This window comes from Carassius gibelio, chromosome A7, assembly GCF_023724105.1.
Source record: "Carassius gibelio isolate Cgi1373 ecotype wild population from Czech Republic chromosome A7, carGib1.2-hapl.c, whole genome shotgun sequence".
NCBI classification, from domain to species: domain Eukaryota; kingdom Metazoa; phylum Chordata; class Actinopteri; order Cypriniformes; family Cyprinidae; genus Carassius; species Carassius gibelio.
Window position 1 is genome coordinate 27,641,045 of NC_068377.1, and position 26,311 is coordinate 27,667,355.

The 26,311-nt window shown below is 38.5% G+C and overlaps 3 protein-coding genes across 4 annotated transcripts in view; 2 read left to right on the forward strand and 1 right to left on the reverse strand.

Annotated features, from left to right (window-relative positions):
• LOC128017037 (cGMP-inhibited 3',5'-cyclic phosphodiesterase 3B) overlaps nucleotides 1-10,162 on the forward strand; it is a 56,835-nt gene extending 46,673 nt beyond the window's left edge. The window contains exons 8-16 of the mRNA XM_052602091.1: nucleotides 1-21; nucleotides 584-718; nucleotides 3,330-3,441; nucleotides 3,613-3,726; nucleotides 4,692-4,891; nucleotides 5,646-5,849; nucleotides 6,752-6,913; nucleotides 6,997-7,234; nucleotides 7,365-10,162. The exon at nucleotides 1-21 is cut by the window's left edge and continues 131 nt beyond it. Of these exons, the coding sequence (XP_052458051.1) occupies nucleotides 1-21; nucleotides 584-718; nucleotides 3,330-3,441; nucleotides 3,613-3,726; nucleotides 4,692-4,891; nucleotides 5,646-5,849; nucleotides 6,752-6,913; nucleotides 6,997-7,234; nucleotides 7,365-7,582 (1,404 nt within the window). The 3' untranslated portion in view covers nucleotides 7,583-10,162. The remainder of the gene's footprint in view (nucleotides 22-583; nucleotides 719-3,329; nucleotides 3,442-3,612; nucleotides 3,727-4,691; nucleotides 4,892-5,645; nucleotides 5,850-6,751; nucleotides 6,914-6,996; nucleotides 7,235-7,364) is intronic.
• A 1,098-nt stretch (nucleotides 10,163-11,260) lies between these two features.
• On the reverse strand, nucleotides 11,261-15,773 carry LOC128017038 (vitamin D 25-hydroxylase). The gene is made up of 5 exons (XM_052602092.1): nucleotides 15,395-15,773; nucleotides 14,140-14,281; nucleotides 12,680-13,309; nucleotides 12,267-12,593; nucleotides 11,261-12,184 (listed from the first exon to the last, which is right to left on the reverse strand). The coding sequence occupies exons 1-5, from the start codon at nucleotides 15,719-15,721 to the stop codon at nucleotides 12,003-12,005; spliced, it is 1,608 nt and encodes a 535-aa protein (XP_052458052.1). The 5' UTR covers nucleotides 15,722-15,773; the 3' UTR covers nucleotides 11,261-12,002.
• A 3,655-nt stretch (nucleotides 15,774-19,428) lies between these two features.
• On the forward strand, nucleotides 19,429-23,534 carry LOC128017039 (calcitonin gene-related peptide). 2 transcript variants are annotated; one of them, XM_052602094.1, is made up of 5 exons: nucleotides 19,429-19,590; nucleotides 20,197-20,288; nucleotides 20,742-20,876; nucleotides 22,185-22,370; nucleotides 22,955-23,534. In XM_052602094.1, exons 2-4 carry the CDS (start codon nucleotides 20,203-20,205, stop codon nucleotides 22,342-22,344), a joined length of 381 nt encoding a protein of 126 aa, XP_052458054.1. In that variant the 5' UTR covers nucleotides 19,429-19,590; nucleotides 20,197-20,202; the 3' UTR covers nucleotides 22,345-22,370; nucleotides 22,955-23,534. The 2 variants fall into 2 exon arrangements, with proteins under 2 accessions (XP_052458054.1, XP_052458053.1); XM_052602093.1 differs by lacking the exons at nucleotides 22,185-22,370; nucleotides 22,955-23,534 and adding an exon at nucleotides 21,469-22,161 and having other exon boundaries at nucleotides 19,431-19,590.
• Nucleotides 23,535-26,311: the final 2,777 nt, after the last annotated feature.

Genomic DNA, 26,311 nt, shown 5'->3' on the forward strand with positions numbered 1-26,311 from the left:
CAGTCCTCATTGGATCCTGAGGTAAAGCACGCACACTTTATCCCTGCATGGGTTCATTATATTAATGTCTAAAACATTGCCTCAGAAACTGAAATTGATATCCAGTGTTTCTTGTGGACTTTTTTTTAAATTATGAAGTGCTGTTTCGCCTTAGAAAGCCCCGCAAAAAAAGAGCTTTTCTTTCATGTAACCTGAAATACCCTCGCCTTGATTCCACTGCTCTCCTACTCCTTTTATTGGCCAGTGTGGCAGTTGTTAAAGTGGCCAGCTGTTGAACAAGCCGAGTGGAGTTTAGATGCAGAGTGCTTATTTGCATTCCCATGCTTTTGCATTATTATGTGGTTGCTGGATTTATAGCTGTGGCTCTTGAGTGGATCTCTCTGCAAACCCTCAGTTTATTGTTCAGTCCAAAGGGGTCCACAGTAAGAGCATGTGTGGACAGCATAAATTTAGCTGACTTCATAAAATGCTTTCGTTGTTATCTCTGGAAAAGATGCCAAGCATGACTTTTTATGTAAACTAAGCTGTGATTACTGCAAAACCTTCTACCTTCTGTCTGCTGACTGTGATTGACCACTGACAGGGAGACGAGGAGTTCAGGTTGGACTCTATGCTGGCGGACCATGAAGCACTCATGGAAAGGATCAACACCTGGAACTTCCAGATCTTTGAGCTGGTGGAGATGACAGGAGGAAAGACTGGCAGGATTCTCAGCTATGTTAGTACTTCGTAGTATTAAAATGGAAACTCCACCCAAAAATGAAAATGTTGTCATTAATCACTTGCCCCCATGTCGTTCCAAACCTGTAGAAGCTTTGTTTTTCTTAGGAACACAATTTAAGATATTTTGGCTGACACAGTACAGCGTATGCTGCTTGCGTTCAGCAGATATTCTCCAAAATGGTGCTACGGTGATGCGGAGAAGAATTGTTGAATAAAATCCTTATTTTAATTTTTTTTCATGGACAAAAAGTATGCTAGTCACTTCACAACGTTACGGCTGAACCACTGATGGCAGATGGACTATTCTGAAGATGTATTTTAAACTTTTCTGAACCTTGACAGTGTAATTTACTTGCCAGTCAATGGGACAGGCCTCACAAGCCTCCCGGATCTCATCCAGAATATCTTAAATGTGTTCCAAAGACAATCAAAGCTTTTACATGTTCGGAACGACATGGGGGTAATTGATTGATTAATGGCTAAATTTTTATTTTCAATTTTCAGTTCTGAGGTTAAAGACACTATGCATCTCGGCGAATCTGTGGAGTATGCATCATTGGAAACAATGTGCTTAGTAATTAAAGAGGCAGGATGGTGTTTCTGTTATTCGGTTTGTGACACACAAGATCGTGACCAACGGTCCCGTTTCACACAAGAATCGTTTTCAGAGCTGAAACTTATGCCTTGTCCAAATTCCCACTTTTGCGGCCTTGGCCACTTGAGAGCGCGTGCGCGTGACAGGAAGTGACTGTGCATGATTGTACAGATCTTAAAAATTCCAAACCACAGTGCCCTTAACGCACACTAAATCCACACTATCTAGAATACCGCTCCGGAGCAGTATTCAAGGCTTAGTGTATCCCATCATGCATCATATTTATTTTGTACAACATTTGGAACTGTTTTCAATCACTTAATTAGAAGCATCACAATTTAACTTTATCATGTTATAGGGACTACTGAACAGACATTTAGAAGTTAATTTTAAAATGCAAAGTATTTAAAATTTAAATTAAAATAAAGCTATGTAAACACTTGCATTTTTACAATACTATAAAGCCCAATTTATACTTATGCGTTGAACCTATGCCATAGCTATGCCATAGGCTATGTGTAATATGGCGTAGCCTGGCGTGCATCTCTCCAAAAATCTAACAGCGTTTCAATTCTACACAGACCGCAAGCGCTGTGATTGGTCTGCTATAACCTCTCCCTCTGTATGTACGTATGTATGAGTTTTGTGTGTGTTTATATGCACTTCAATATATTTTAATGTTACACCTTCTTATATAAAATAAAACAAAGCAAAGAACAAATGTCTTATTTATTATACTATTTAGCATTATACATCATTAGTTGTCCAGGACCAAGTATGTTGATCGGCCGTGGTACAAGTCCTTGTGGCGATTGAAAGAATGCCATCTTCTCTTGTTCCGTTGTTTGGCTTTTATCGTGGTACTGCAGGTTACATCAGCAAGCACGTGGAACTACTGCCTTGCGCTTTGCATGTGTACTGAACTTCGAAGCAGAGAACAACGCAGAAGTATAAATGAAAACTGACACATAGCCTACGGTGTCAAGGCTACGGTGTAGGTCTGACGCAGAAGTATAAATCAGCCTTAAGTATGTCCCATCAGTTAATGAAAAGTTTGACATACAGGAAATATGTCATAAAAGTAGTCAAGTGCAAAGACCGCAACTGTGGGTATTTGGACAAGGCTTTAGAAATTGCTTACAGTTCCGGTTCTTTTAATAAAAAAAGAACAGTTCTCTGTTCCCAACCCTAGTATAAGGTGCATAAAGTCCCCCTGTAGAGACTCCATGCATTTTTGTAAGATAAATATCCAGATCTCAAACGTAATAAGCACTTTTTTTCTCACTTCTGCTGACTGTGGGGAACCGGAAGACGTATGTGTCGCGTGTGCCTCTGGGAAATGTAGGAGCGAAGGAAACATAGTTTCCTTACTTTACCAAAGGAAAACCAGTCTAATCTTGGCTTATTTCGAAATCCGCCGATGTTTTTCTTTACAAATTCTCGTTTTTGCTTCTAATTTGTGACCAGCATTTTGTTTTGTTCTATCTCTGAGCTTGTCACTAACCACGCAGCGCTGACTGACTGCATGTCTTCCAGTTATATATTTATCTTACAAAAACACATGGATTCACTACAGGGGACTTTATTCACCCCTAGGAGCCATTTTAGGGACGTTTTATTACAGATGCACACACTTTATTTCACGTATTCTGAACAGTTGACAACAAAACACCCGCTCAACCCCACTGAAAGGCTTGGAAGAGCAAGGACAGTTTTTAATATAACTTCGATTCGATTATTCTGAAAGAGGAAAGTCACATACGCATAGGATGCTTGAGGTTGAGTTGAAGATGGACGAATTTTCATTCTCGGGTGAATTAACCCTTTTAAATCCAAGTAATTGCACACTTTTATTGTCTGATCTGATGTGACTTGCATTTCATAGATTTAGCTCAATGTAATTCTAGTGGTCCTTCTCAATACTCTGTGCCAGTAAACTTTTATCTGCAGGGACTTAATGGCTCACTGCTTGTCTTGTCTTAATGAAGTTCTGTTTGTTACATTCTCTCAGGTGGCGTACACTTTGTTCCAGGACACGGGTCTGTTAGAAATCTTCAAAATCCCTGTGCGGGAATTCATGACGTACTTTTGCGCTCTGGAGAACGGCTATCGTGATATCCCCTGTGAGAATAAAAAGAAATATATTGTTGAAGTTAAACTTGAAAACTGGGTTAGAATTGTCCCAGTATTTCTCAAATTGGACCACAGTGAAGATTTGTGTCTTGTAAGCTGAGAATGGTTAGAAAGAATTCCAGTGAAGCATTAACTCTGTATTTTGTCTGTTCTCCCCTCAGATCACAACCGTGTCCATGCCACTGACGTCCTTCATGCAGTGTGGTATCTTACCACCCGGCCAATCCCAGGCTTTCAGCAAATTCACAATGAGCATGTCACAGGAAGTGATACAGGTACATCTGTGCTCTCACGCTCCCTTATTGTTTTGGCATCAAGAAACTTTGAGATCTGCAGGTGTTACTGGGGTGGGGTTGTGTTGTGGATGGTAACTGAAGGTTGTAGGTTCAAATCCCACAATGGTCGATTCATTGCCTACCATCATTGTGCACTTGGATAAGGCACTGGATAAAACGGTAATATGAAGTACATGATGGAGAGATTCAGGTTAGAGCATCAATTCTCAGTCATGTCTATATCTTGCATACCTCCCGATCCATTCTGGATGCAAATGCAAATGCTGTCGGATAAGAGATACTCTTTTGCTAGTGAGATCTGAGATGGATGAGATCTGAGTCACTCTGCTGCTGTTCCACGCAGCAGCCTCTGGCTTGCAGAGGTGTTGAATCACACTGAGACCAGTGACTTCACTAGCTGGCTCAAGTACAGAGTTGCAAAATATAAAAAAATCTTGGGGAAAGAGATGGAGTATGATTTTAGAATATTTGGTTTGCTGTAAAAACAGCTTAATTGCAATTGAGATGTTTGATTCTCTTATTTTATTAGTGACTTATTAAGGCCTATGTCTGAATTGACAGCGAAGAAAATGTACAACAACAAAAAAAAGCAACACAGATCTTCACATGAATATATATATGTATATTATAATGTTGTGATGTCTAAATTTACTTATAGCATTTAAAGACATTGCTTTACAAAATAGAATTTTGAAATGTGCCATTTATCTGTTATTAGCCATAAAATGAAAATTTTTACCTCCTAATCTCTGTCACATGTAATTAGCCATTTAAATTGTGAAGTCACATTTTTTAAATCAAGCAAGCTCAGAAATTTAGATTGCATGTCACCTAGGTGGACATGTAAGACACTTTATTGCATTTAGAATTGGACTGTCACCTGGAAAGGATGTGTAATAGTGTTTCACCACTATTCATACATGGTCACTCTTTGTATTCATTAGATTCGGACAGTGGGATGTCCCCAGGCAGGGTGTCATATGCCACCTCCAAAAGTTCATCGTTCTCAGATGACAGTTACGGCTGTCTGGCCTGGAATATCCCTGCGCTGGAACTCATGGCACTATATGTAGCAGCTGCTATGCATGACTATGATCACCCTGGTCGCACAAATGCCTTTCTCGTAGCCACTAACGCTCCTCAGGTAAGTGATGAACAATGCCTAACATTTGTACGGTTTATTTGTTTCTGGGCACAGAGAGCTGTGTCAGTTTGTCTGAGAGAAGGTCAGGCATGATGGTATTGAAGGCCAAACTGAAGTCCACGAATAAGATCTTTGCATAATTCACAGGTCTGTCGAGGTGTTGCAGGATGTAATGCAGTCCTAAGTAGGGCTGTGAAGGTCGCGGAGGCAATCTATAACAAGCATAATACATCACGCACTCTATAACAAGCATAATACAAAGTTTTGTATAATCCTTGTTTGTGCGGCTGAGGAAAGTAGTTCATCCGTTTTGTTAGGAAGGGACCGGAGATTCGCTAGATTGGTACTAGGAAGCGCTGTTCGGAAGCCGCATTTGAGGAGTTTAACCAATGCACCGGTGTGCTTCCCTCGTTGTAGACTAGAACATCCAACAACGTGTCTGAATAATCAAAAACCAGAAAAAAATTCTCTGGTGTTTGTTGCCTTATTTCCAGTAGTTCTAGTAAAACTGGTGGTAAAATAATGACTAAACATAGAACAAACATACAAAAACAGCAAAAGAGTGGGAGAGCGCCAACACCGTGGCAGCCATCTTGAATAACAGTTTTGGCTTTTGATCTAGTTTTCACACTGAAGTAAAACCAGTCCATATTTTATCAGATGCACATGCTTTTGTAATCAAGCATGGAACCTCTTGAGTCATGCACAACATGTTTTTCCTCTTCTTTTCTTCATCCTTCTTCCCATCACACAGGCGGTGCTGTATAATGACCGTTCAGTTTTGGAGAACCACCATGCAGCCTCTGCCTGGAGCCTGTTTCTTTCCCAGCCGGAGTTCAACTTCCTGTGCAGTTTGGACCATGTTGAGTTTAAGCGCTTTCGGTTCCTAGTTATCGAGGCCATTCTCGCAACAGACCTGAAGAAGCACTTTGACTTTCTGGCAGAGTTTAATTCCAAGGTCAGTAGTAGGGGTGCAGTGATATGGTATCAATAACCTATATATATAATCAGTAAAAAAAAAAAGAAGCTTGTTGTGGCTGATTCAATCGGACCAACTCTTTACTGCTGATTTGTAATTTGCTGATCAGTTTAAGTTTAACTGCCGGTGTTCTTTAGAAAAATCCGTCAGGTCTCACAAATTCTTTGGTTTTCCATCATCTTTTGCATATTTTGCAAATTACTGTATGATTTGGAGATCCATCTTCTTCCATTGAGGACAATTGAGGGACTCAAACACAAGTATTACAAAAAGTTCAAACAGTCACCGATGCTCCAGAAGGAAACACGATGCATTAAGAGCCTGGAGGTGAAAACGTTTTGAATTTGAAGATCAGGGTAGATTTTACTTTAGTCTTCTAGGAAACATGTACGTATCTTGTAGCCTCTGAAGGACAGTACTAAATAAAAAAAATCTTAAGATTTAGGTCAAATAAGAAAAATGTACACATCATCATTCTGTTCAAAAGTTTACACCCCCGGCTCTTAATGCATCGTTTTTTCTTCAGGAGCAGCAGTGACTGTTTGAACCTTTTGTAATTTTGTGATTTTGAGTCTTCAGATGTCCTTAGTGTAAAAAGATGGATCTCAAAATCATACAGTCATTGTTGGAAAGTGTTCAAATACACAAAAGATGATGGAGAACCAAATAATTTGTCAGACCTGAAGAATTCTTTTGATGAACAGCGGGCAGCTATCACAAAAAAAAAAAAAAAAAAAAAACTGCTGTGGATGATCTAAGTAACAAAACCAAATTAAAATCAAGCCTATGTAAACAATTTTATAAATTCAACAATGTTTTTCTCTGCCTACTGCAGATTTTTTTTTCTTGGTTAACCTGATTGATCTTTTTCTTTTTGACAGGTTAATGATGTGAATAGTCCAGGCATTGACTGGACAAATGAAAATGACAGGTTGTTAGTGTGCCAGGTTTGCATTAAGCTGGCAGATATCAATGGGCCAGCCAAAGACCGCAGCCTTCACCTCCAATGGACAGAGGGTATCGTCAATGAGTTTTATGAGCAGGTATCTCCTATTCTCTGCACAATATGTACCCAACATAAACGTCCACAAATTAGATCAACATTTGTGCATTTTTGCCTTCATAGGGTGATGAAGAAGCCACTCTAGGATTACCCATCAGCCCTTTCATGGATCGCTCTGCACCACAGTTAGCAAAGCTGCAGGAATCATTTATCACACACATCGTCGGGCCTCTTTGTAACTCCTATGATGCTGCCGGCCTGCTGCCGGGATACTGGATTGATGAGGAGCGATCAGACGATGAAGAAGAGACGGAAGACATTGAAACGGAAGATGAGGAGCTGGATGAGGATCTTGAACCAAGTATGAATATACAGTTGTGCTCATAAGTTTCACAATCCATAAAAAGGGAGACCGTTTGTGTTTAGTTTTTTATTTAGTACTTACCATACGTGAGGTGTGGCAAGCACTAATCGATGAGTTTTCCTTACAGAGAGGAGGAAGGGTCAACGTCGGTTATTCTGCAGCATCATGCAGCACTTAACAGAGAACCACAAGGTGTGGAAGAAGACCATCGAAGAAGAGGAAAAGGCCAAAGAGCTGGAGACTCAGCAGCAGCAATCCGAGAGCCCCAGCCTTCCTCCCTCCACCTCCTCCTCCGATGACATCCAGGTCATTCAAGAGGAGGCAGAGGAGGAGGAAAGGCAGTAGGAAGAGGAAAATATTGAGAAATGAAGCTCACTGAAGGGCTTAAACAGAGGTGAACGACCCCTCTCTCTCCTTCACCAACACAAACACACACATTGACACCCAGTGGAAGATCCTAGCTGATCTCCCCGTGCTGAAATTTGTCACTGTGCCGACACTCTGAAGCTAATGCACTTCACATTGTGTTGAAAAAGGCCTTACTACTGTGAGAGGACCCTTTGGTGGGAACCCCACTGCTATGCACTTTCACCCCATGGAGAGTCAGCGGAGAACGAACAGAGCTTTGAAGACAAAGAACTGTGATATGAGATTAAAACAAGACAGACAAGAACACCGGCAGGGGAGAACCGTGCCATCCATGGTTACCTGGCTGTGATGCTGCCTTGAACGTAGAGCTCTTAACTCTCCCTTAGGTACTTAAGTTCAAAAGGACTAGAAAAAGACAATGACGTAATTGACCCGTTACCAAAGCGAACAGTTCAAAAACATAGAAAGACTGCGACTGAAGCCGTTTCAGGCTCAGTGTTAGGATACTCAAAATGTGCCTGTCTGAACTAAAAAGAAAAAAAAAACTATATTACTAAATAACTATAGTTTGTTTTTATTTTCTTGTGGTCCAGAAAATGGGCTATGTATGCTGCACTGTATGTGCAGTCCCCAATTCATGCTGGTGACATAAAACACTGTATTACTGAACAGAGTCATTTAGGACAAGTGGAAATGCTGACATTTTGATTGAAAAATGACCTGACTTCTGCATCGTTTTGGATGCTTTTTATTCATGTTGATCACCGTCTTGCAGTTTTTTTTGTTTGCCTTTGTTGTTTGTGAGATTGTTTTTTTTGTTTTTTTCATTTGTGGTGTCCCCCGCCCCTCCCTCTTCAGGAACGCCGAGTTGGCAATCATTGAATCTTCTCTGTAAAGTCTTGTCTATGTTGAAGAGCATAGCAAATGGGACAGCAATGCTGTTCAGATGAAGGGACATTTCTCCTTTTTTACGTTTAAATAGATCTAGTTTTTCACGGTTACTCAGGATTCATGTGAAGGATCGATCCTTGTTTTTTGCGAAAATTTAAGTCTGCAGTTTCAACTTGCACGTCGAACGTTCTTTTCAGAGGCGGGACAAAAAAAAAAAGTTTCTATTTTTTTGTATGAAAAACTTGAAAGTCGCTGACAAAAAGAGATGCTCCCCCAAAGTGCAGTGTCCTAGATATTAACCCCAGTTCTTATCAGCTGCTCCAGACCGGTATATCCATGTTTATTTTTTTCAAAGACCCCCTGATAAGAATTGGGACCCAGGAATGTTACTGAAAACTAAATGTTTGAGTTAGTATGCATGTCATAGACAAACCATTGCTTTGGGGCAACTTCACGTTTGGCATTATTTAAACATGCTTAAGTGATTGCCAAGTGCAAAATCTGGCCAGTTAATTTTCAAATAACCCAGGGTTTCACCTTGAAAGCTGAACTTTTTTTTCCCTTTTGTATTTTCTTGTTCTTCACCATAAGACTAATAGGTAATTTTTTTATTTTTTTTTTTCTGAAGCAAGAACTCTAGGCATTCCACTAGAATAATGAGGGGAGGACGAACCCGGGTCTCTTTCTCTCTCGTTCTGCTTCACCTCATTTTGTCTCAGTAGAGGAAAGTTCTCAAGTAGGCAATGTAAATAAAACTAGTATATTTAAGATTAAAAATAAATGATGTAAATGTGCACATTTTACTACCAAACAAGTGTTTAACCTCTGCACAGAAAGAATACTTGCATATATAAATATATATATAATATTATATATTTTTTAATTAATCAACAATGCGTCTGTTTTCTACATACAGCTGACATATATTGTACATTGAGACCATGTAATTATCATCTTGTTTCGGGAGGGTTTTTTTTTTTTTTTTTTAATTCAGTGCTATTTACAGATTTGGATGTTTGGGTGTTGTGTTTTTCAGCTTGTTAAAAAAAAATTCTTAGGGTACACTGTCTTTTGTTCCTGTTCATAACCACTCTTTGCTGAGAGCCCCTTATTTCTGAAAGCCTCCCTGTCTCTGTCTGTCTTTGTGAGTTTGTTCATTAGTCACTTTTTTGGCCTGTGCTCAGGGTGTGTTCTGTGTTGGGGGCTTATGCTTACCCAAAGCAGCTTGTGGTGCTTCTCTCTCTCTCTCTCTCTCTCTCTCTCTCTTCTGTCTAGAATGTGTGTTCATCATTTTTTGGATCCGGGCCCCAGTGTGGCTCCCTCCCCTCCACTTCACTGAGCTCATCCTGGATGGGCTCAAACCCACACACTCTGAACATCATTCAGGATGCCAAGCAGGCAGGGTGACTGCGGATCAGAGCGTCACAGCACCCCCATCCCCTCGTGTTGACCACTTGCTTGACTGTGGTATCTCACTTTTGGGGGTTGGTGGCACCACAGTAACCACCGACGTTCCTGTCATCAGTACCTTTATGATGGCATTCACTTTTTATGTAGCATTTAGATTGTCTGATGTAACCATTCAGCCTTTTCAGGGTTGTGGGGGAAAATCAACGTTTGTGTTATTATTTATAACTGTCATAAAAGCACCATCCCTGAACAAAAGCTTCAATCTCTCTCAAATGATTAGTCTGTCTGGGTAATTTTTTTTTGTGTGTTCTGTGTTTTGCATGGGAGTGGATGTGTACTTGCCTGTTCTTATATGCTGATATGGCACTCAAGACATTTTTACCACAGTGCAGAACAGTTGTCCAGCTTTTTTTTTTTTTTTCGGGATCGTATGATGAATAGGGTGTTTAATAGAAAAGCATTTATTTATGAACATTATTTGAATATCTTTACTGTCATATTTGATTGATTTAATCCTTGCTGAATAAGTATTAATTTCTTTCAAAATGTACTGACCCCAAACTTTTGAATTTGACTATATATAATTTATATTTGCTTCCCCCACAAAACTACACTGAAAAAAAAGTAAAAACATTTTTTTCTATTGAAAAGTTTTTGCGCACATTTTTACAGTAAGATTTGGAATTAAGAAAAATCTGTTAAAATTGTTAAATAAGCAAAGGAAATAAGTACATTTAATGTGCCCCGTTAGAGTTTGATAAGTAATTTCTAATTCATTATTTTAAGTTTTCTCTGCAGTATCTCCATGAAACAACATTGTTGACATCATCTGAGTTTGCTACTGAGCATTAGCGAGTTGCATGTTGCAGCTTATTTTTCTTCATGCTCAGATGAAAGCCAAAGTGTTCTCCTGGGAAGAACTGCCTGTAAGATGACAGTGAGCAGATGATGAGTCCCCAAGTGTAGGTCGTATGAAAGGCCAGCATTCTCTCTTCAGATGACAGCATCTTTGTGACAGCTTACCCAAAGCAACAATGCCCCTACCTGTCACTCCATTTTTAATTGAGTTTTGTTTTTTACGATGACAACAGAAGGAAAATAAGATCTAGGTACTAAAAATAAGAAATCAACATATTACATATGTTCACAATTAACAAACATTTTAACATTGAAATCCATTCATTTCTGATATGTGCCAGACCAAATCATAGAACTACACGAGTTAGTGAGTCACAGGAAATATTAAAGTTTCTATCTCTATCCTCCTTTTCCAGCTTGGTTTATATGGTGTGTAATTAGTTTCAGAAGTTTCCAGCACAGTTGAAAGCGTGGTCAGAATTAAAACAACTTGCATTAAAAAAGGCTTATTTTGTCTTTATTCATACAATTCTTGTCAGGTCATATTTTGTTATAAAATCCCCAAAAAAATAAAAAAGTAAAAATAATATTGTGCTATAAAATGTATATTGGAATCCAGCTTTTCACAAAATATTGCAGCTTAAGTTTCTTGATAATGTCTTTCCACTGAGATAAAGTAGGCACAGGCCATTATTACTGCAGAACTGATACATGGCATTAAACCAACGAGAATCATGAAGCATTTCCAAAGCTTTCTAGGAAAGGCAGCTTTTTGCCTCTCACTTGCCCAACTTCAGATATGGGGGAATACAAGGAATGCTGGAAAAGACAGACCTCCAAACCGTTATAGAGGTAAACCCTGTCAATCATTGACATAATAGCTCTTCTCATATTGACGAGCACAATGTTCAGGTTTGCTACACAGTACACTTTTTTGTTCAAGTTATGAAAGATACTTGCTACAGTGCATTTATCTTGATACTCTCATGTCCGTTCGGTAACGCATGCTCATTGCTCTCCAGAACATGTGTTCTGTAACAGTACTCTTATCACTCTCAGGCTGGTTTCTGTGAAACTATGGAGGACACGTTCTGAGAATTGAACAAGTCAATATCAGAGGTCAGTAATCTCCGCTGAAAACCTGATGGAATTTAAGAGTGGGAACTGCTCTGCTTTGCGTTTCTTAGCAGGATCCCCTGAGGTGAGTGCACGTGATCCAGAGCTCAAGGGGCAATTTTCACTGCTGTCTCCTGATTGCGCATATGGAGTATGGCTGAGGCTGAAGGGTCATGCCTAGTTTCGGAGAAAGACTTGGAATCAAGCCTTCGGGGAACTGAAGATGGAACCTCTGGAGCAATGTGGTGAAGAACAAGAACATCTCCAGCCTTGCCAACTGCTCTCCCAGACAGTGGCGCTTACCTAAAGACAAACACAAACAAGTCACATACATCTGAACAATGAAAAGCTTTTAGTACTGAGTTCCTAAATATTTGCTGTTTACCTATTGAGAAAGGAAGAAACGCTTTGTGCCGGACAAATTTGCCATTACGGCCAAGGAACCGCTCTGGGCAGAAGATGGATGGGTTGCTCCAGTACTTCTCATCAAAGTGCACTGAGTACAAATTAGTGATGACCATGGTGCCCTTGGGGATAGTGTAGCCACGCACCATTGCATCTTGAGACGTAGCGCGGAAGATGCCCAGTGGGACGACATTGCAAAGGCGCAGCACTTCATGCAGCACTGCCTCCACATACGGCATCCTCTGCTTGTCTTCAAGAGCAGGCGGTCTGCCATTCAGGATGCAATCGATCTCCATTTGGACCTTTTCTGTATGGAAAAAACATAACGTGATTAGTGCAACGACATTAAAAATCTTGTGAGAAAAAACGATCCATTGATCTGTGGGCACCAACCTTGTATCCTGGGATACAGAGCCATGTAGAGCATAGCCCAGCGCAGACAATTTGTGGTAGTCTCTGTGCCCGCAATGATGAGTTCTCCAACTGAGAAAATGAGATTATCTTGAGAGAAAGATGTAGGTTTATCAGTGGCGCTCTGCTCGATTTCGTCCAAGTAGGCATCAATGTAATTTTGAGGCGACTGGGGTACCCTATCCTGTGAGAAGCGCTTGATGATTTGCAGAAGTAAGTCATAGACCTCGGTGGCATTGCGGAAGAGCTTTTGGTGCTTCCCAAAGGGTACGTGCTCCATCCAGGGGAAGGCATTGTATAGGAAAGCCCAGCCGCTGGCTGCCAGCTCCACATTCTCACTGAAGAGCTCAATCATGTGCTGAAAATCGCTGTCATCGTAGGTGAAACGTTGTCCGAAGATAATGAGGTTGGTGATGTTGGAGACAGCATTGGTCACAAGATGTTTAGGGTTAAAGGGCTTCCCCTGATGCTGGTCAATAGCATCAAGGAAAAACAGGCACTCCTCAGAAATCTTCTCAAACATCTGCTGACCACTGCCAAAGTAGCGGAAGCAGTTCACAGCCAGTTTGTGGTGTTCAATCCAGCTTTGACCGTATTTGCAGTTCAGAAGGCCTAGACAGAGGATAAACAATGCTGAGAGAGGTCGGTTTAAATATGGAAACTAAGAAAGTTTATCTAATGATAAGCTTTTTTTGTATGTTTAACCACAGATTATTAGTCAAACAGAACTAGTCTCATGGGTTAAACACAGATTACAAGAATTGCGATACTGATAATGTGATAACCTCATGTGTGACTGTCTGCTCTCCTCTAGTTATTTCCCCAACTCTGACATACATTACCACCGGAGCCTTTTCTCTGAATCACTCCGATGGTTAAAGGCATAGTTCACCAAAATGAAAAATCACTTCATTCACTTACCCTCTTGTTGTTCTAAACTTGTATGTGGTTATAATTCCTGTATAAAACTAAATGAGATCTTTATCCCAGACAAAATTTCATAGTAGCCATGACTGTTATAAGTCTCAGTTATAAACTCATAATACATATACTATCCATATACAATGGTTTGTGCTGCAAAGATCCAAATTTAAGTTATTCACTGCATATCTTCAACTCTGCTGCCTTTTGTTATCATTATCAGTGAATAATGAGTTATTTCTTTCTGTTTCTCACACAAACCTCACCTGTCCTGTGGCTCCGGAAGACTTGGAATACAGTACATTAGACAAATGGACTATAAAACAATTTTTTTTGCTTTTTGTTTATTATTGTTCCATTGAAACAATAACAGCATACAGGTTTAGAAGGATATGAGGGGGGAATAAATAATGTCAGAACTTTCACATTTGGGTGAACTATTCCTTAACTCTAGTTCATTCTGCAGTGATCTATTCTGGGAAATCATTTTTAAATCAAGTATTCTATAAGGAACCACTTACCTCCCATTTTTGTCATCTTCTGAAATAAAGGGAGGGATGGACGGTCTGCGAAAACCTCACTTTGGTGATACAGGCACTCTTTAATGGCATCATAACCATTTAGTATAACAGTTGAGATTCCTCCCAAGTCTAGACTGAAAATCTGGATAATAAAATGACAGTATTCATTAATCCACTCCCCTGCCAAACATATTTCTTGTAATGAAGGGTGTATAATTAGAAGACTACTTCCACCCTCATGGATACAGTGAGGAAATGAACTGGACATGCTGACTCAGCATGTCTCTGGCATTCTGCAAAAATGAGTGCAGCGGCGCTCTGCCAGAAATTCAACTGCAAACGCAACTCCTTTGTACTTTTCAAACACCACTTTTCACGAAGAGAAGTGCGATTCACTATCACGGACCAATCAGCTGTGAGCTCGATTTTACCTCAGCATGAAAATGAGTAAATACTGTCGACTGTTTATTATTAATAATTTATTTTATATTAAGGCACTTTAACTACTATATACTAACATTTAAATTATGCATTTAATAGTGCTCGCTTGTATCGCATATTTACCTACGTTGAAAATACGAGAACACGATAGAACTAGCCTACTTATCTTTATTATTATTCAGTGTTCATATTGCTAATACAACTACATATGAAACAAAGTAGTATTTCGGTATAAATGAAGAGTTCAGATGCAAAAGCCTCCAAATGCCATCTGAAATTTGCATCTAAAATTAGGATTTTTATCAAGCTCCTATGCTTAGGTTGAGTCATTTTACTTTAATGGCAATGTGCAGGTCCTTTGCCAGACTATTTAAGTGAAATAACTGAAAATAAATATAGGAGCCTGATAAAAATCCTAATTTAAGATGAAAATTTCAGAAGGCATTTAGAGGCTTTTGCATCTGAACTCTTCAAATATAACGGTAATAAGTTATTTAAACAATAACGAATACAATTGATATAGTAGCAATAAAGGGTTGGACTCGGTTCAAGGCGCAACAAGAGACGATTCCATTGAGGGAGGACAGCTTCATTCATTACAAGACAGGATGTGAGATGCGATATAAGCTATTATAGTATTATCATGCAGTGGCTTAAATTAACTTTTTAAACGGCAAAAGCAAAAACAAGTGACACACACACAAAAAAGGTGAAGTTAAATGCAGAAAACTTGACAAAGTCTACTAGTATATTATGTGATTATGTGCAAGTAAATAAGAGAAAGTGAAGACTGAGAGTGAAGTGTCGTGCGTACCTGTCCGTGGATTTCACTCTGCCTCTTCATGTAGACGTGAGGCTCTGTGGCCAGGGACAGAATATTCCCTAGCATGGGTAAAGGTGTCGGTCCTGGGGGAAACCCTCGGGGTCTCCGCTGTTTTACGAGCTGGCGAATTACCAGCAAAGTGAAGAGTGTAATGACCAGACTGCCCAAACATATGAGCGTTTGCTCCCAAGACATAGAGATCAGAGACATCAACCGTTTAATCGATACCATTTTAGATGCAACACTGGGATAAGCAGTGCTTTCTGAAAAGTTTTTTAGCGCCCCGTTCTCTGTCAGAGAGTGAAGATAATGTTGCATGTTGCTATTTAAACCCCCGCCTCTCAAAGGATAAGATGGGCTGGCGGAAAGAGCGCTTTAGATTAGCTTGCATAGTGTTTGATTAAACGGTAGTCAGAACTATTGATCGCGAGAATTCAGACCTATTTCTTTTCATTAGGGCAGGCGGCCACAGCTAGGTTTCCAAGCGGACTGTTCTTTGTAAGTTGCAACATATGGCCACGCCCACCCATACAAATCAAAAAAGGACTTTGCAGTGGAACTTGTTCACAAAAAAGACTCATTCGTTCACTGACTCACAGTGATCTCTACACTGGGTGGCAGGACCGTTTCTAGCCTTTTTGGCACCCTGGGCGAGATTTCTATCAACACCCCACCCCCCCCCCCCCCGCGCTTTCTATGAAACTTGTTTCTGTTATAAATAAATTCGGATCCGGTTTGATTTTCTGCGTTTTCGCATCAACAAGAATAGCTACAGCAAGAATTTTGTTATCAAAAGTTGACGAATACGAAAACGCAAATGAAAATGTCAGACTCTGTGTGCAAGGACCTTAAGTCTGTATTAAACTTAGTATGGTTACAGATTTAGATAAAAAAAAAAAAATCGTGGTTTCCCCACGATTTGCAACACATTAGCCTAGAACTTACTTTTCTTATATTTTGTCAAATGGCCTGGCATGAGCTGTAGCAATAAACACAACGCCCAATGTACACAATGTCCTTTAGTTAAGTATGTTATTTTTACGAATTCATAATTCTGCCGAAACGTTTCTTGATGAACGGAACAAAAGACATGCCACTATCGTTTAGTCGGTTAACAGATCTTCGTTCCCGAAAAAAAAAATGTCCCAGCATTCATGAACATCTCCAGTTCAGTGCCGCTCCAAGTCCATTTCATTTTCATTAAAAGTGAGAGAAACAGGCTGATTAAACGGACTAAAACCAGTTTTGTGGTCTGACAAGTTTGCACAGTAAGATTTGTGCTACAAACTCTGACCTTAGGTTTGGATCCTCTCTACTATTTTAACTGCAGATTTTCGGCACATTATCAAGTCATCACAATAATCTAAAACAGCACCCAGTTTAATTTAGAAGCACAAATTATATGAACTGTGATTATTTTTATACAGTGATGTGGGTGTATTTATCTAAGTTTACAAAAGCACTATGCTTCTGCACCATGCATAATGTATGTAAGCATTTGTAAGCATATAAAGGGTTTGCTATATTATCAAGTGCTAGGCACTGCAGAATCATTAATATTTTAATTAATTTATATTTAATTAATATCATAAATATTGTACTGTATTGCTCATATTTAATTAGGAAATTGTTTTCATAATAATCCAACCAACAATTCAAAATAATCTTACATGTTATCAATGAACAGCACCTCAGAAAAAAAAGCGAGTAGTGCCTTCAGAGTTGCATAAACCTTTTATCTTAATTGCAGCCTATAAAAATTGCATGAGCTGATATTTATGAACTGTATTGTGGTAAAAGCTGTCTTGAGGACATAATAGAAGAGGAAGACAAATCAAATGTCTTTACATAACAGAAATCAAACCATGCATGTTTTTATAGTTTTAAAGGTATCAGAGTGTTCACTATAATAATCACATATTTATTTGATCAGAAATCATACTGGTTTTCTCTGTAGAAATGTGGGCCTTATTATCTATGAAGTTTTCTACTGAGCCATTCCATCAGTATGGATAGATAAATCCAGCAAGTCTCAGAGGATTCCGTTCAAAGACTGCAATCTGTCCTATATAATGAGGACATCTAGAACATTCAATACATCCTCCCATAAGAAACACATCTTATGATGGATTTGCTATAGCAGAGGGAAAAGTCAGTCAACATAGATTAATCAATAAAGGAAAGTGAGACCTTAGAGGAGCAACGCCACATTATGAAAAGAAATAATTTGCTGTGATTTTAGCAAAAGACGAGGCCATAAAGGTGGAGGACTGCCATGATTCAGAAATAGCTTTTTCCTGTACAGTGCATTTTGCTGTAGTTTTGAGCAGTTTTGAATGGGTCCCGCTCATGCCCATCAGAGGTGTCTCAATCATCCTTGCTGACTTGGATGTCAATCCCAGTCAGATGAAGCCATTGGTTGTTAATGTAGTCTAAATAAAAGGATTGTGTGTGATCAGTAAAGCAAACAGATGATATTATGATGAACCCTAACTCACTAAAGAGGGTTGATTGATGAGCAACACTGATTAAATCTCATTTCCTTAATGTCTAAGGATGAACTTTGCTGGCTCCTCGCTGACCATTTAGTGCTACTCTACGTCTCAGAGAGGGTTATGGATTGTGTTTAGTTTATCTCTTTAAGTCATTACAAATCACACTTAATACCTGTTTGTTTCCCTCTGCAGGTGTTTAAACAGGTGTGCAGTCCAAAAGAGCTTTGTCGGACATCTCCTATAACAGCTGCTGTTAGCGATACCGTTCCTCAAATGAACTCAAGAAGTGTGTCATAGGCGAATGCCGCACATGAATGAATGTAATCCAAAAAGACATCATCTGCCTCGAAACAAAATGATTAACTGTCTTCTGAAATAACTTACACAAGGCCGGGTGGAGTGCGTGATGTCAAAGCATGACCAAATTTGAAAGGTTACAGTATCGACTCGGAAGTTTCACGCAGGAAAGGAAAACTTGCTGGCTTACTTTGTTTGCTTACTCACTGATCTATGGACATGGTGAGTCTCAGCAAAGTGTTCCTCTAGCGGAAATGGCCCTTCATTAGGCAGAAGGAGTTCATCACGTGTGCAAGTGCAGTTTGCGTCTGTAGCAGGGGTCCCTGGTCCTGTCACGTTGCCCAGATTTACTGATTCCGTCACTGGCGAGGCTTTGGGTTCGATATCACTAAAAGGCTCATCCAGACTAATGGGGTTCCTATGTGACGCAAACACTGTCTCTTAGTGGAAATGGTTTATTAGCCCATAGCCAATAAAGAAGAGGAGTTAGATGATGCCTCAAGACAAAGAGTCCTGTAATTGGCAGGCTAAGACAGCAGGCTTGTTATGGTCTTAACCTTTTTGATTCTGACAAAGGGTCACATCATCACGGAAACTCAAATAAGGACAAGAGCAATGTTGCAATTGATCACACACATTATTACAGCACACACAGTGAAAGGGTATTTGAGTTTGTTTTCCGCCATCAGCATTTGTCTTGCACGTAATTTGAAATGGATTTACGGAAATGTCACACATAAGCCTTGTGTCTTTTCCTCTCGGTTCTTTAAGTATGTAACCATAACAGTTTGGTACATATGCTTTACTCGAGGTTTTCTGAACAGTTATCATAATAAAAAAAGAATAAAAAATATGAACAATATGTATTATGCAAAATCTGTTTGTGTAATAGTGCCATATAACATACAGTATGTAAAGATACAATGCTAGACAGACAGAGAGAAATAGATAGATAGATAGATCACAACCAACAGTTTTGCATCAGGTTGGAAAAAAGAATTATCAAAATGGAAAAAAAGGTAATAGACTTTCTCTAAATAGTTTACTTAATTTATTTTTCCAAACGATACTGAATTTTGCTGATCACTGGTGAATTTTTGTGAATGGAGCAGTTTGAGATTGAAAAATGACGTCATTGGTGTGACACACTCTTTGTCATTTTCCAGAAGCCCGAAGACAATCTGATTGGTTGGATGAGGGAGCAGTGAGCTCTGGTTGGCTGTTGGAGAGTCATTAAACACCCACACTGTCAACAGTGAGATCCACATAGTGGGTATATAGGCAGCTGTATTGTAGCTTAATTCAACAGACTCAAAATTTAGTCAAGTTGAAATATCCCCTCTATTTTGGGACCACTCTTTTCTATATCTATTGCACGAAACTGAACATCTCAAGGTAAGTAACAACTATTTATAGTTAGAAACATTATAGATGTGCCATGCTTTTTATAATTCTAAATATACTGTGCTATAGACGTGTGTAAATGAACTAAATAAAATGTTAGGGAGTGCTTAATGGTATATACATTACTCTTGCCTCTGTAGTTGCACAGAAATGCTTGCTCAATGGATTTTTTTCAAGGAGAATTGGATGGCTTCTTAGACCTGGCTGTGGATGCAGAGACAGGAGCTCATTACACTAATGCACAGGGTCCTGCTGGAAGGGAAATCATCAGACTAATATCTTTAATGCTGAAGTTATAGCATAGTGCCTGACAGTAGGAGAGGTCTGCACCATCCACGCAAGCGCTGGCTCTTCTGCAGCAAACAGGACTTTTCAAATATTTTCTTTTTTACTTATCAAGCTTGGTCAGTGACATTGAAAAGAGGGAGAAGTTTGAGGGGAATAAAAAACAGATAGATTAATAGATAGGAAGAAGAGCAAATTTTCAGCTAAAAATACAAAAAACTTATTTTCACCTTACTAGTAAGGGCTTCACCAAAGTTTGTAATTTTTTCAGTCTGTTTTTAAACTATCTAATGATGAAATGTTTCACCACAGGGGACCATGGTTATGTTGAAGATCTCCGCTTTCCTTGTTGCCTACGCTCTGATTATTTGCCAGATGTACAGCTCTAATGCAGCTCCTGCCAGGTGAGGAGGAATTTATAAGAAACATATTACCATGTTGATAAATGCTTAAAGGGCATTGTTTTTCCTTTGATAATTCCTTAAATTAGCTAAAATATTTGTAAGTGAAATTGGTGCTTTGGTAAAGTCTTTCAGACGGTGGCAAGACAGCATATGTTTTCATTAGAGGTTGCGGCATCATAGACTATCCTTCTTCTGATTACATCAGATGAATCCCGGCCAAACCCACTCTGCTTACGACAGTATTGATCGGGTGATAAATCTTAATTTGGCAACTGGACAGCTTTTAAGTGCCGTACTCTTAGCAGATTGTTTTGATTATGTTTAAGATTTGATGTAGCAAGCAAAAAGTGCTTTTATCATACAAAAAAAAACAAAAAAAAAAAAAAAAAACCTCACACAAACCGTTTGCATAGTTCTCTAAGATACGATAATCACAAAGACGTTGCATTGCAGGCCTGAACTGGAATCATCACCAGATCGTACTACACTTACTGACTATGAAGCGAGAAGATTGCTGCACGCAGTCGTCAAAGAATACATGCAGATGACTGCGGAGGACATGGAGCAACAAGCGGCTGAGGAAAACAGGTACCAATCCCATAGTACTTCTCGAATAATTTCAAACACAATCTGTTGAATAATTTAGCGAGTGTGCACTGATTTGTTTCTTTTATTTAAGAAAGTAAGCCCGAAATTTCCTTCAACATGAGAGCAATACCTCCTTAATGTCGAGTGTACTTGTACTTGTTGTATATGGCAGGTATGTGATGAATTTCTGTACAGATAATGGGGATACATATTTTATATGTTCTAAGATGCAGAGTCCTCTGCCAATTTATTCTCTGCATGTAACTTTATTTATCCATCAAATTTATAAGAAGTTGACTGTTTGTAAATGCCTGTTTGCTCTTAATGCATGAAAATAAGTATCTCAAATGGCATGGAAGGAAGCATGATCTGAAAACGTGAGGAAATGCATGCATGATATGCTCAAGTAAAGACAGGAAAAGTGCAGCAGAAATGAATTATTGAAGCATGATTTGTTTTACGAGACAGCCGTGCGAGGAAGCATGTCAACATGCATCCTGTCATCATGTCTATCCCGTATGTGAACAGAATGAATGCTCTTGCATGTCTACGTGTCTATGAGTTTTTCTGCATGTGGTCTGTTTCCTCACAGCTTGGGTAGACCGGTGTCCAAGCGCTGCTCCAGCCTCAGCACTTGCGTGCTGGGGAAACTGTCCCAGGAGCTGCACAAACTGCAGACATATCCACGCACCAATGTAGGAGCGGGTACGCCGGGCAAGAAGCGCAGCCTGGAAGAGAGTGATGTGTTGGCTGGATACGGAGAGGCGCTCAATCCTGTCTAATCGGCAGCGGCTGTAAACCCATGCTAGGCCCTGATATGCGAGTGCATGTGGAAGTTTGCTTGCCTGATTGACTTGAAAGAACATTTTTTTCTACTTTCTTTGGCAGAGTAGCTATTATCAGACAGACTCTGTTCCACTAATTTTATATAGTCACTGGATCTATTTGGGTTATATAACTGATTCATGGATTTGGGGGGCTCTCATTGGTAGATAGGGCATAACCATGAGCTTTTTTTTAACCCACAGCAAAATTCCTGTCGTGTGTGATTTGACTTTGTTCTTGATCTAATAAAGATATTTTTAGAAGGATATCTTTCTTGCTTGTTGTTTAAAGCTCAGAAATTAGCAACCATTTTAGCTTGATAAAAATAACACATAATCAGGCATAAGTACCCGTTTTAGGTAAGATATATTACTGCTTTGTCAAATATATTTAAAACATACATTTTCCACATTTCAAATTCTTAATATGTTGCCTTCATTTCTTCAATGAATATTTCAATTCCCAATATTTTTACCTCTTTAGTGTTACGACACAGAAGAGAGCTTGTAACACGGCCACATGTGTGACCCATCGCCTGGCAGACTTCCTGAGCCGCTCAGGGGGAATTGGAAGCAGCAAATTTGTCCCCACAAACGTGGGCTCCCAGGCGTTTGGCAGACGAAGGAGGCTCAGTCAGGAGTAATCAACAGAAAGGGTCTTACTGGAATGGTATGTGAATAGTTTAGCAAGCTTCTCGTTTCTTTTTAAGAGTCAGATTCATCTCATTCATTTTATGTGAACCGCAACCCAGCTAATCTGGTCATGACAATTGTCAGAATTATTGAGTTTTATGTTAGAATGATGATGTCACAGATAATGATTACATTTATGTTCATGTGACAAAACTGATTATGTGATCATTTTACCGAAGCAGCAGCAACAAGAACAGATACAGTGAGGTTCAAAAAAAAAAAAAAATTAAGATAAAAAATGTAAACCTGTAACTTAAGAGAAGGTTATAGATTTTTGAAAAGTGTAAAACAAACCATTTATGATTTATTACTAAATCTTTATGATTTTGCACTTTGTAATTTTTAACATAATTGATATATAATAAGAGGAAAAAATTTCACTTTTGCATATTTATTGATTTCAACTTTTGCACATTGCACATTAATTCATATCAACTTCCCTCTTATTATTATGTTGATATTATAGTTACAGTATACATTTTAAATGCAAAAAACAAAAGCATTTCCATAACTGGTGTCACATACAATGACGAGAACATCTTAAATAACATATTTCTACAGGTCACCAGTCTACACGTGCACAGTTCTTCTTTGGTTGCTGTCAATAAAAGAGAAAGCATCATGTCCACATTATGACTCCTGGGAATGGAAACTTCTCATTTTCATCTGAATGGACTCCAGTTGATAGCACTGATCGTTTCCATCCAGCCAGACATTATAACTGCTTTTTATTTTTTATTTTTTGGCTCTTCCATGAAGCAACATAAAAAAAAAGAAAAAGAAAAAGAAAAGAGAAAGCGGTGATCAATAACCAACATTTTTCTACTCATTTGGATCCGAGGAAGAGCATTGCTTTATTCTTTCCTCTCAGCAGACAGCACACTCCGTATGTACAGTCTGGTTTGGCCCATGTTCCTTTACTGTGTCTCAGCACATTACAGTATTTTGGGGATCATATTAAAGCAGTGCCTCATAAAAAGGCTTCCCTGAATATGGATGTGTCTTGTGCCTTGATGTAACACACTTTACATGCCGCTGTTGTACAGTATGTTTGAATTAAAGGAAGGAGGTACTACCACTGAATTACAAATTGTAACAATTGTGAATCTGAGCAAGATTAAAATGTATTTTAGATACATAAGGTTTGGGGTACTTGATTTATTGACTGACTGGTTGTTTTAGTAATTGGTCTGCATCTTGCATTTCTGATACAATAATCATGATTAAATGATGATCACAAGGTTCAACATTATTCTCCATCTGTGACTGTCCAGTTGTTCTGTAATGCAGGTCATAATGTCCCATGAAGCACTGAAATAGTGGAAGTGTCAAATTAAGAAGTCCAGCTTTTAAACCAACCCATACTCAATGTATATCCATTCATGAAAACACAATATCCGACAAAACAAACAGAAGAAAACCTTATTAAAAAAATGTATATGTATATATATATATATATATATATATATATATATAAATTGATCTCATTTCTATATCTGAATAGTAGTAGCACTGTTCTAGGAATAATGGAGTCTTCGCATCATTGCATTGTGTTTTGTAGCCCCAAAGACATGCTTTATTTGTTCTTATTTGGTCCTCTGTGCATATTACAGTGACAGCAGTCATTCTGCATAAACCCTTTTGGGAGCCGTTTGTCATGATTGTGTTTTTCAATGGCTAATTGTCCTGCTGGTCTCCCAACAGTGGCTCCCCCATGAAAACTTGTTTACAGGCAAATCAATTTCCCAAAGTGCATATAAAACGGTCTTTTTTTTTTGTGTCACTTAGAGGGAGCAGAGAGACCGGTTATTCCTTATTAAGGTGAACCGGTCTTTATATTCACTGACACAATCGAGGTCTTTTGAAATCTTTCTGATCTCGATGCAGGAGTAACATGTTTAAAGAAGTAATTACATACACCATACAGCATCTCGTTCTGCATCTATTTGAGCAAATTATATTCAATCATTTACCCAATGACATTTTATATGTTCTAAATGAGAATAAAAGACCACAATGCGAATGATTCATTTTCATTCACATAATCTCATTAATGAGCTCGTTCTAATCACTAAAACCACTCATCCGAGTTTCCCATCACAACCTTCTCAACAATCCTGACGGCAAGTGCTTTCTTGTGTCCTTAAACAGTTCAAATGGATCCCATCCAGTTAGATGCTTTGTTAATTAACCTCTTTGCCCTCATAGTAGTAGTGAGTCATTTCATATTGCAGTGGCTCTGCTGCTCGGCCCATTCCTCTCTGCTAATAAGGAGAGATTGTAAGTTCCTGTGCCTCTGAGAGGCAGGGTTTCTCTGAGAGCCAGCCAGTCAATTAATCTTTATCTGCAAACTTTTACATTACATTACTCTTACCACTGCACAAATTTCATTGTCATTACTTATGACATATTTCACAAAGCAAACAAAGAAGGAAATGCAACAATTGCATTAACATAAGAATCAGTAACTAAACACTCCTGGCATTGAATTAGATGTATTACTTTTATTGCTTTAAGTAACAGTCTTTTATCAGCAATGAAAACAGATGGACAGTTATTTTTGATGCTTAAGAACACAATAATAATAAAAAAAAATTATAATAAAAACAGGTATTTGCTAATTGAGTGGCGTAATTGAGTATGGAAGTGTGATGATTTTGCCACAGTAAGATGTCATTAAGTAAATTGATTACAAGCCTCCTGTGCTGTACATCCAACTTAAAAGGAAGGGACTGATCTAAATGAAATACATCAACACATGGAGCTAAATAAAGCATCCTGTGCTTTAGAGTCTGGATTAGTAAGTGTATGGCAGTCAGCCAGTCACTTCACCTATGACAAATACTGTTTAAACATGCTGGCTAAAATGCTAAGCAGTTTACAAGTGAAGAACTAGGTTTCTAGAATGAAGCAAGAAAGTATCCTGCACCTTTAACTAGCCAGTCAATTACTGTTTAACAGTATCTGTCAAAACAATTCAACATATATTATGTGGCCTTTTTAAATAACAGAACAAGCATCAACATATTGTACACTGGAAAAAAAAGAGAAAAAGATATTGAAACAATTTTCCACAAATTTGTATTAAATTTCACAAAAACAAGAAATTGAATTAAATGTCAAATTTTGGAAACAAAAAAACAAGCAAAAACATTTTAAGCGATCGTTCACCCAAAAAGAAAAATTCTGTCATCATTTACATTACATCTTTTAAATAATATAATAAATAAAAAGAAAACCGATATAATAGAAAAATAATAGAGCAAGCTAGTGTTAGAGGTCTTTTTTTGCTTTTGTTAATTGTATAATAAGTGAAAAGAAAACAGATAGAATACAAAAAGATTAGAAAGCTAGTATATATATATAGTACAGATATATATATATTATATATATATATATATATATATATATATATATATATATATATATATATATATATATATATATATATATATATATATATATATATGCTCATTAAGAATTAATATTGCTGACGCGTTCTGGATTAATTGTAAAGATTTATTAGAAGTGGCTGGAAGACCTGCCAAGAGAGCATTGAAATAGTCCAGTCTGGACAGAACAAGAGCTTGACCAAGGAGTTGTGCAGCATGATCCGAAAGAAAGGGCTGATCTTCTTGATGTTGAATAAAGCAAATCTGCAGGACCGGACAGTTTTAGTGGTCTGAGAAAGTCACCTGATCATCTATCATAACTCCTAGGTTTCTGGCTGTTTCTGAGGGAGTTATGGTTGATGTGCCTAACTGGATGGTGAAATTGTGATGAAACTATGGGTTTGCTGAAACTTTAACCTTTTACCACTTTAACCAGACTAAATAAGATCTTTAACACTACAATAATTATATCTGCACTGTTTACTTCACTGGTTTGCACTCTATCTGCCTTGTGCCTTGTGCTGCT

Coding starts and splice junctions, on each gene's coding strand:
- LOC128017038 (XM_052602092.1), bottom strand. CDS start 15,721: ATGCAACATTATCTTCACTCTCTGACAGAGAACGGGGCGCTAAAAAAC. Junction 14,282..15,394: donor AGAGTGAAATCCACGGACAG/GTACGCACGACA, acceptor TTTATTATCCAG/ATTTTCAGTCTAGACTTGGG. Junction 12,594..12,679: donor TCTGTATCCCAGGATACAAG/GTTGGTGCCCAC, acceptor TTTTCCATACAG/AAAAGGTCCAAATGGAGATC.
- LOC128017039 (XM_052602093.1), top strand. CDS start 20,203: ATGGTTATGTTGAAGATCTCCGCTTTCCTTGTTGCCTACGCTCTGATT. Junction 20,289..20,741: donor TCTAATGCAGCTCCTGCCAG/GTGAGGAGGAAT, acceptor GTTGCATTGCAG/GCCTGAACTGGAATCATCAC. Junction 20,877..21,468: donor CAAGCGGCTGAGGAAAACAG/GTACCAATCCCA, acceptor GTTTCCTCACAG/CTTGGGTAGACCGGTGTCCA.